The sequence below is a fragment of the Henckelia pumila genome, chromosome 4 (genome assembly GCF_033568475.1).
Source record: "Henckelia pumila isolate YLH828 chromosome 4, ASM3356847v2, whole genome shotgun sequence".
In the NCBI taxonomy this organism is placed as follows: domain Eukaryota; kingdom Viridiplantae; phylum Streptophyta; class Magnoliopsida; order Lamiales; family Gesneriaceae; genus Henckelia; species Henckelia pumila.
Window position 1 is genome coordinate 224,345,601 of NC_133123.1, and position 11,095 is coordinate 224,356,695.

Here is an 11,095-nt window from a genome sequence, read left to right on the forward strand (position 1 = left end):
CTAAGTCCATAATTGGTCATGAATTCTTAGAACAAGTTGATCTTGCTAGACAGTTATGTTTGATAGAGAGTGGTGTGATTTTCAGAACGATTGATTGACTGTCAGTCTAATATTTCAGGGAGGTTCTGACTTGTGTGATCAGTCTAAAATCTTCAATGGTTTTGAAAAGATCCATAAGAAATCTTGAACTAGTTGAACTAGCTGAAGCATTCTTTGAGCAGTTTTGACTGGATACAACTGAGTAGTTTAAAAAAAAAACTGAGTAGTTTAACATGTTTTTCAGAAAAGTTGAGCGGTTGGAAATATTGAGTTGTTTTGAAAGCCTGTAATACAAGCAAATGCAGTATGCCCTATACAAAGATATTTATTTGTTATCACCAAACCTAAGGAACTTAACAAGTATGCTTCGATGGTTAAAGCTTTGCGTTCGTCGTCTGACGGTTAGTTCCGTCAACCGATGGGTTTCGATGGTTAAGTTTGAATTTTTTAGCGATAGAGAAATTGAGGTCGTGCGTACCGGAAAAAAGGGGGCAGGATATGTTTAATTAAATGGGCTAATGTGTAAGTTGGCCCTAATAGGAAGTGAAAAAATAGTTTCAGCATGATCCTGAAATACCCTTAATTTTACTAATTGAATTTTTTTTTAAAAAAAACCAATATAAAAGAGTAAATAATTAATGGAGATATTTTCACCAAATACCCCTGTGAAATATTGAAAATGCACATTTTTCCCCTGTGAAATTTTAATAGGCATCTTCAACCCTGACTTTTTATAAAATTAGCACACGTGCCCCTTCATATGAGTGATTATTGCGCACGCGCCCTTCATGCGACTGGGCAAACATTTTTATTTTTTTTGCACCAAATACCCTTATGAAATATTAAAAATACATGTTTGACCTCTTGAAAGTATAATTTTTAAATCTATTCAACCCATAATACACAATTTTTATTAAGATCCAATTATAAAATATTTACCAAACATTTTTCATTTTATAAATTTTTGTTTTTATTTAAAATTTATTTCTTAATTAATTTGTTCCTAGAAAAAATATTATTACTCAATTCGTTATTTTATTAAACTCATTTCGTATTTTCAATTTTTTCATTAAAAATGCATTCATAAACAATGATTTAAATACCAAAAAGTACCAAAATATTGAACCAAAATGATAAGTTCATGCATATTTTGGTTCAATATTTTGGTACTTTTAGGTATTTAAATTCTTATTTATGAATGCATGTTTAATAAAAAAGTTGGAAACATGAAGAGAGTTTAATAAAATAATGATAGCAAAACAAAGTAATAATTTTTTTTAACAAACAAATTAATTAATAATAAGAAATTTAAAATAAAAATAAAAATTAATAAAATGAAATTTTTTGATAAATATTTTATAATTGGATCTTAATAAAAAGTGTGTATCATTATTTAATGCAAATTGTACAATGCATCTTCTCGAAAAATTTAGATTTTGGTTCAAACTATATAGTCCTAAATCGAAAAGTAATATGCATGAACTTATTATTTTGGTTTAATATTTTGGTACTTTTAGGTATTTAAATCCTTGTTTTACGAATGCATGTTTAATGAAAAAATTAAAAAACGAAGTGAGTTTAATAAAATAATGATAGCAAAATAAAGTAATAATATTTTTTAGAAACAAATTAATTAAGAATAATAAATTTAAATAAAATAAAATTAGTAAAATGAAAAAAATGTGATAAATATTTTATAATTGGATCTAATTAATAAGAATTGTATATTATTATTCATTGCAAATTGTGCAATACATCTTCTCGAAAAAAAATTTAGATTTTGGTTCAAAACTATAAAGTCCCAAATCTAAAAGTAATATGCATGAACTTATCATTTGGTACTTTTAGGTATTTAAATCTTTGGTTATGAATGCATGTTTAATGAAAAAGTTGAAAACACGAAGAGAGTTTAATAAAATAATGATATCAAGATAAAATAATAATATTTTTTTGGAAACAAATTAATTAAGAATAATAAATTTAAATAAAATGAAAAATTAGTAAAATGAAATTTTTTTGATAAATATTTTATAATTGTATCTTAATAAAAATTGTGTATTATTATTTACTGCAAATTGTGCAATGCATCTTTACGAAAAGTAATATGCATGAACTTATTATTTTGGTACTTTTAGGTATTTAAATTCTTGTTTATAAATGCATGCTTAATCGAAAAGTTAGAAACACGAAGTTAGTTTAATAAATAATGATGGCAAGATAAAGTAATAATATTTTTTAGAAACAAATTAACTAAAGAATAATAAATTTAAAATAAAAATAAAAATTAATAAAATGAAAAATATTTGGTAAATATTTTATAATTGGATCTTAATAAAAATTGTGTATTATGAGTTAAATAAATTTAAAAAGTATACTTTCAAGGGGTCAAACATGTATTTTTAATATTTCATAGGGGTATTTGGTGCAAAAATAAAATCAAAATATTTGCTCAATCGCATGAAGGGCGCGTGCGCAACAATCACGCATATGAAGGGGCGCGTATGCTAATTTTATAAAAGGTCGGGGTTGAAGATAACTATTAAAATTTTCAGTGTTCTAAAAATTCCCGCCTAGCCTGCCGCCCCGATTAGTGGAGGCGTCGCTCGATTAACTGGCCCTAGGCGGCCTGGGCACCGCCTAGGCGGCCTGGGCACCGCCTAGGCGGTTTATCCATTAATTAAAAAAAACTTTTTTTATATTTTTTTTAAAGTATAAAGCAAACACAAATCAAAAGAAGAGAAAGGGCCACAAACCCACAATTACGACTTTCGGCTACCTTTGTCGCGTCAGTCACATCTTGAAGATGTTTAAATATCCTGTATGAAGACTTGATATTTATTAATATCAATAACTATTTACTATATTAGTATATTACTATATTATTAAAATTCTAAAATGATTTCATAAAAAAACTATAAAAATATAAGACATAAAAATTATTTTTTATAATAGAACTCATAAATATCTCAAGATATTAATTATTTAGGTTTTAAAAAAAATCACCTAGGCCCCGCCTAGGCGGCTAGGCGCTAGGCGGTAGGTCACCATCCGCCAATCTCCTAGCACTTTTTAGAACATTAAAAATTTTACAAAAGAAAAATGTGCATTTTTAATATTTCATAAGATATTTGATGCAAATAACTCTTAATGTTTCATTTTCATTATCTCACTTCCTCCACCTCCTCCGACATTTCATCTCAACTATTATAATATTAGATTAGATTAGATTAGACTTTACTTTCTCACAAAAAATTAATTTATTGATTCGTCATAAAACATAAAACAAAACACGTATTCTTTTTTCTTTTTTTTCATTAACATTTTTCCTACCATTATTTTTTATTTTATGTAATTTTCATACAAGTCACACTCACAAGGTGTGTGCGCCTTTTTTGTTAGTAATATATTAATTTGGAAATCACATGGAGGTACCCAATTCGTTTCACAGTTGAAGACGGTGGCCAGCAATAGCAATGCTCCTTCAACCCACCACTTCAAAACCCACTTCAAATTTTCACCACCGAGGACAAGATTATGGTTCTATATTCTCAAAAACCTCTTATTCTATCTCATTTTCATCTCCACTTCTTCGAAAAACCAGTGGAAGGGATAAAAATCTTGTCTTTTTCTCATGTTCTTCCGTGTCACGGGTTCAAAGTTATGGAAGAGTTGGATTTGGGTGGAGGTCTGCGTTGAAATGGAGTGATGTATACAAGAAAATATCAACGATGGAGGGTCAGAATATGGGCTCTGCTTCGGTGTTAAATGAAGCAGAAAACGAGGGCAGGAGTCTCTCAAAATGGGATCTTCATAGAGTTGTAAAGGAGCTCAGGAAGTTCAGGCGATATAAATCTGCTCTTGAGGTATAATATATCTGTGAAACAAAATGAAATAGAAAATCCCTTTATCTTTATGGTTCAAGATAATATTATTGAACAATTGCGAGTTTTAATTTTGGGACATAAACACCATTATTTGGTTATTTTGTATTTCCGTGGTTCTTTCATCTTTGTTTTGGGCACTTGGTTATTCTACGCTTATGAAATGCCATGAGTTAAAGCGAGTTCATAATTATTTGTAAAGCGGCATAATTCTTCGTGGAGCCGAGGAAATATCATAATAATACCCCCACCTTGAGAAGCTGATGCCTAATACCGTCAACTTTGGGTCACCTTAAGAAGCCAATGCTAATGACTGTTTGATTCTGGATACAACTTGGCCTACTTTATAATATAAATATAGGCCAATAGCCCCTTCCTAATCCATAAGTGGTTCTCAACCAGCGAACCCAATGTTAGCCATGGCTATATCCAGAGAAGTCTAACTCAAAAGGCTAGTATTTGAGGAATGGGAAACTTCTAAAACTCATTAGCCTCTCCTGATATGTCCATAGTTTTTTAGTCTGAACAAATTTTAAGAGGATGTGTACTTTAAGTGGATATTTCTTAGTCCACTACTCCACTTTAAGTACAGAATTGGTTTTGGGGATGAATATGGTTCCATGTGGATGTAGCATACATTTATTTAAAGAATGTACATATTGATTTCTAATAGATTTTGAAATTACTGGAGGGAAAACAACCAATTTATGAAATCAATGGAAGTAAACATTTTGTGGAATTAAGAACTTGCATTAGCACATAAAAATGTAGCATGTGCATTTTTTTACTGGGAGTGTGTCCGCAATAGAGTTTTTATAACATACATCTCAGATCATAAATGGGTGACTGCATAATCGCCACAAAAAATCCAATATGTGTCGAAGTTTCCATTTTTCCAGAATCGAACGAGGCTAAGATAAAACCTTATCACATGGTATTTGCATGAGGTGCCCTTTTAGGCTTGTACAAAGTTCTCTAGAGTTAATAATTATATTTTTCCCCGTTTTCCTTTTATTCATTCTGTGGAAGTGAATTTCAAATCTCCATTTCAACATAACTTCTTGGCACCTTCTGAAAAATTCTGGTTGGGTCTGCTAAGCTATTCTGGAATTATGCTTTCCTTTGTCTCTGACTTATCCTCTGCAAGCAATCATAACATTATCATTTCGTGCTTCCTTGACCTAAAACTTTTGTAATTGAGGCGATTTTTTTTTATGTGAAAAATTCAGATTTGAAAAATATCAATAGAATAAAAAAGATTTTTTTTGGGTTATCAAAATGTTAGTTGATTGAGCTACTACCTTAAACTTTCTAAAATACTAGGATATCTTGCACGCGAGCATATAGATAATTTTTTTGAAAATACACATAATTTTTTTATGTTACTTAATTGATCCCCTTCCCATCTTAAAGTTTTCAACAGATCCATTTATTTTCGTATTTTATATACATGGAATTATGGATTCTCTCCTTAATTGTTTGTGAATTGTAGCTCTGCCACCCTATGTGAAAATTCTCTCTGCCACTGCTGGTTCCCTTATCGCATGGCTGAAATTTGGTATGCTTTGCAGGTGCTTGAGTGGATGAACAACAGAGCAGAGAAGTACAGAGTAGGCAGCAGTGAGGCTGCAATTCAGCTGGATTTAATTGCCAAATTATATGGTGCTGTAAGTGCTGAACAATATTTCCTGAACTTGCCAGATACCTTGAAAGATAAAAGAGTATATGGTGCTCTTTTGAACGCGTATGCACAAGCAAGGATGAGGGAAAAAGCCGAAACTCTAATGAACAAAATGAGAAATCGAGGTTATGCTAGCCATACACTTCCATGCAATGTCATGATGACCCTCTATTTGACTCTTGAAGATCATGAAAAGGTTGAGTCACTGGTTCAAGAAATGAAGAATGAACATATAGAATTAGATATGTACTCCTATAACATCTGGTTGTCATCTCGCGGGTCTCAAGGATCCGCTGAGAAAATGGAACAAGTTTTTGAAAAGATGCGACTGGATACTACCACGAGTCCGAATTGGACCACCTTCAGCACAATGGCAACAGTGTATATTAAGTTAAAACAATTTGAGAAAGCTAAAAATTGTTTGAGGATGATTGAAACTAGGATTACAGGTCAGGAACGTGTGCCGTATCATTATCTCATTAGTTTGTATGCCAGTGCCGGTAGCAAAGCGGATGTTTATCGTATGTGGAACATTTACAAGGCTGCCTTTGTCAGGATTCTGAATTTGGGGTACCAGACCATGATCTCTTCTCTTATAAGATTGGACGACATTGATGGTGCTGAGGAAATCTACGATGAATGGCTTTCAGTGATGTCAGTCTATGACCCTAAAGTTGGAAATCTTCTGTTGGGTTCATACGTTAGAAATAGGCTTTCTGAAAAAGCGGAAACCCTTTTCGACCAAATGGTTGACATGGGAGGAAAACCAAATGCAATGACTTTGGAGATTCTTGCAGAAGACCATATCAACAATGGGAGGATCCCTGAGGCATTATCTTACTTAAAGAATGCCACTTTGGCTACGGGCTCCAAGAGCTGGAAGCCAAAACCCACGACCATATCCTCGATTCTCAACATTTCGGAGCAAGAGGCAGATACAGCTACTAAGGATGCCTTATTAAAGATCTTGAGGCTAGCAGGTTGTCTTGATGATGAAAGTTACATGTCATGCATTCCCATATCCATCGGTGGGACGCTTAAGAACAGAAACTTGGCCCAAGGTACTTAATTGCCTTACTAAGATTGCATTGTGGTATCTTTTCATAGTAAATTTCGAATTTCTTAGCTACTTTTGAATACCAAGAAAACCAGCGTTTGGGTTTCTCCAAAGCTTTTAGCATGACTCCGCGAAGATGTAACAAGCTGATTTTGTTTTGGGGGGGTAAAAATTGATCACTTGCTCTATGGATAAGCTCATGTCGATGAGTTGATTCAGGCTGTGGTATGGAGTTTTGTATTGCAACTCAATGAGCTTTGGGTTTGCCTTTTGTACACTTCTGTGTTAAGAACTATTCAGATGATGCCGGCAGGCTTAGCCTCTTTTGAGCCTCTCAAGTTTGCATAATTTGTAGGTTGAAATTATCAAGTTAATTGCTTGTGATTTAGTTTCATTCTCTAGCACATATTCTTCATTCCTTGAATATAAAATAAGCATTTATTTTCTTCTAAAAAACTTGAACATGCTTGGTATTGGTAGTGTTTTTGAGTGGTTCTTAAAAATGTGCTCAAAAGTCTCTCTCATGTCTTGAAAAATTGTATTGGGGAATATGATACATGTTTAATTTATTTTTTAAGTTGATTTATTTATTGTAGATGCAGTGTTTGGGAGATCTTATAAGAAACACTTCTCAATTATTTTCACAAAATTTTGAAATTTTGTTAAACTTTTTTAAGCAAAAGTTGAGAATTGACACTACCTTAGTGCACGTCATGGCTGTGTCAATGACAAATTAGCATCAAGTCCGAAAAAACAAACATTGCAAAAAAAAAAAAAAAAAAAATAATGTAGCCGATGACTTATAGCATCAAAGTTTCGAGTGCGGGACGATGTCTCGAGTTCGAGATCCAATTAACAATCTCTTCCTTAACTAAAAAAATATATATATATACTAATATTGAAATTTGCCAATAGAAAAAAACTACAAACTACGTGGAATAAACATACCACATCAAAATCATAATTTCCGGGAAAAACATTAATACGAGTAAAGTAAGTACTTGTCAAGTGGCCGAGTGTCACGTCTCAATTTATCTTTAAAAGGGTTGACCCCGAAGGAGACCTCATTTCATATGAGTCAGAGATTCATTGACTCATGTGGAGGGTAAATCGAGGGATGTGCACGAGCGGCAGGGACTTGATAGAGGGAGCACATGACCCAATCCCCAGAGCATACCCCAACAATATTTCAGCAGGGAATATGCTCCACACGAGGATCGAACCCGCAACGCTGGAGAATTTTTTTTCATGTCACCTCAAGCCTTACCAACTCGTCTATGCCTATGTGGGCGTCACGTCTCAATTTATCATGAGAAGGGAAGATAAGGCAAGGCTAAGTCTCTAAATTAGTCGGCAAGAATGTTTCTTGAATTATTTAAACATGGCAACAATTATTACTATTTACTTTAATAATTCTCACTTGAATTTTTTAATTTGCCTTTGTTTTCTTGCAATCAATACCCGAATATCAATTAGATTGGAGAAACAATCTTCCGAATAAAGACATCGAAGATAGAATCTAGAAATACAAGACAATTTAAATGTATATATTTATTGCATTAAATTATACGTTTCTTGCAAATTAAAGGACAATAATCAGTCGTTTTTAGTCAATGAGTTAGTTTTTGAATGAAGCTACATGTCCTTTCTCGGATTATTATTTTTATTTAGAATTAATCTTGGATTATAGAAATTAATTAATTACAAGAAGTCGGAATTCCCATGTGCAGAAAATAGTATTTTTGACAATACCCTTGCACGTCGAAGGCTAGGCCCTTACAATGGGTAATATCCACCCAAATCAATCAAATATGGTTAAAAAAACATTTAATTAATTTTTTTAACAATCCAAATAAATTAACACAAAAATCCTATAAAATCGTCTCACATGTCGATTTTGAAAGTATTATTAATTTTTTATGTCAAATGTACTATTACTTTTCATTGCAGGTATATACGACCGACTCTATCCGTCTTACGAATACAATTTTCATGAGACCGTTTCACAGTTGGTGTATTTAGATTCCACAAACAATATTTATATAATGTAGCTAGGAGTCAACACTTGTCATTTACCGATAACTTTATAAGTCGATCATGATAATAATTGAATTCAAATATTTGATATGTATATTAGTATATATATACATGCATATATTATATATACTAGCAATCGAACACACTCATGGTGTGTAACATAATATATTTGAACATATTTCTTTTGAAAATTTGGATTTAATTATACAATATTTTACAAAAATAAATATGATATAATATTTAGTTATAAGGTTTTTTTTTATTATTAATAGTTATAAGATATTTGTTTATACTGTGAAAACTTAAGAATCTCTACAAAATTAAACATGTTTAAGAATTAATGTGTGAAAAAGTAGTTTTGGAATTAAGAAAAAGGTTTCACAAAAAAAAGTGGTTACTATTCATCCCTCTTATTTTATTAATAGTATATATTAATGGATTATGGCACATACAATGCATGTGTTTCGAAGAAATGTTAGAGAATCAATTAGGTTTTTTTTAATTTTAAAATGAAAATTATTAATTTTTGAAATTGAAATGATAAGAAAGAAAATCAAATGTAAATTAAAAAAAATGGTATATATAATTGGATGGGTAGGGGTGTTTTCGGATAATACTTTTGAATAGAGTAAAAGGACTTGGGAATTTTTATTTTTTATTTTAAAAAAGACTTCATCACCACACCAAGTTAATTAATAAATAAATAGTGTATATATATGTGTGTTGTGTATATTTATTCTTGGATGAGGGAAGTGAATGAACAAGGCGAAATGTAATTAAAATAATCATGATTAGTGGTTTTTAAGGGGTGTTTAAGTTGGTGGAGTAGGTTAGTTCGGGGGTTTACACAGTGCGCACCGAAGATAGCGGATGCGGGTTCCCACATCACAAAAAAAAAATCATGATTTGTGATTCATTTCGTATGATACTCGAAACAACAACTAATTTTTTTTTCAAAATTTATTCTTATCCGAGAATAACAATATAATATTACAATAGAATAGGCTTTCAAAACCATTTAAAAATCAAGTTTTTTTTAATTATTATGAACTACTCATATTTTAAGCATCGTCCCATGTACTCGACCATATATATATTTATTGTTTTTGCATAACTATCATCTCTGGATTTTTCCGAAAATTCGAAGGTCTTCACCCTTATGAATAAATATAGATGATCAAAGAATGCTAAAAATTTCTTTAAAACGTACGTAACTGTCCTCTCATATAATATTGTCCTTTCGATTTTAGGATTAGGATATTAGTGTCTTTAAAAATTTCAAAATTTGCATTAACTTGGCCTACCTAAACACCAAGTTGCCACCCATTGGGTCTCCATGTTTAGGTTTAATTATGTGTAATAATTAAAATAATAAGTTGTGCCAAACTCTATATGGTGTTTAAAAATTGAATTTGAGTGAGACATTTGCATTATTTGACTTGACTTGATTGGAGGAATTTTATTGCAAGAAATATTCCAAGACGTTCACTATATTGACAAAACATAGTTTTTCTTTTTTTGACGGAAACAAAACATAGTTTTTCAAGTATTAAAATCTTTAACATTTAGTTTTCATGCATTTTTTTATTTGCAACTAACTAGACTAATTTGTAACCCATCCTTAGACTAGATCCAAATGGTAATCGATGTACCAAAAGTCCAAAAACCGTGTGTGTGCGTAAAAAATGATTAAAATTGAAACCAAACACAAATCATGGGAAAAAAAGTACAGTAACATGAACAAATGTAATTTTCACCTAAATATAAGTTCGGGAAAATTCCAAAAATTATCATATAAAGCTAAGTTTCCCTAGATCGGATTTTCTTTAAACTTATTGGTCAAATATTTGTGCATTAGTGTGATAAACTGTTTTTTTTGCGTTTTATCCAATTTTTTCGAGAGTGCTTGATATAGTTCTGGTTATTGCTGACATGACGCTGAATATTGTTATATCATGTACATGCCAAGAATTAGACTAAGTATGAAAAAGCGAAAACTAATGTAATGCACCAAGACTAAATATATATTGGCAAAATAGAAAACCAAGAACCTATATAAACCAAATATCCACCAAACCAATTCTTAAATGTTCCCAATTGGCACTTGTATCTTTCAAAAAGAAAGCTAGCTAGTACTCATGGTTATGCTTTTTATATATGAAACCCTACTAAAATCCAATGGAGAAACTACACTAAAAACTGCCAAATGAGAGGTACCACACTGCAAAACTACGAACAATGCCTTTTCAGCTGACCAAATATGTGCATGCTTTCTTTTTGTTAGCTAGATAGATATATTCTTTTGTAGCTTTCATATGCATTAAATTTAAAGTCACAAAGTACCTCCTTTAATTTACTACCTATCCAACTATGTGTGCTTTAAAATTACAAAATTATCTC

The 11,095-nt window shown here is 31.4% G+C and overlaps 1 protein-coding gene across 1 annotated transcript; it reads left to right on the forward strand.

Moving 5' to 3' along the window:
- Window positions 1-3,483: 3,483 nt before the first annotated feature.
- LOC140864726 (pentatricopeptide repeat-containing protein At1g02150-like) lies at window positions 3,484-7,126 on the forward strand. Its single transcript, XM_073269057.1, has 2 exons — window positions 3,484-3,902; window positions 5,492-7,126. Exons 1-2 carry the CDS (start codon window positions 3,513-3,515, stop codon window positions 6,668-6,670), a joined length of 1,569 nt encoding a protein of 522 aa, XP_073125158.1. The 5' UTR covers window positions 3,484-3,512; the 3' UTR covers window positions 6,671-7,126.
- Window positions 7,127-11,095: the final 3,969 nt, after the last annotated feature.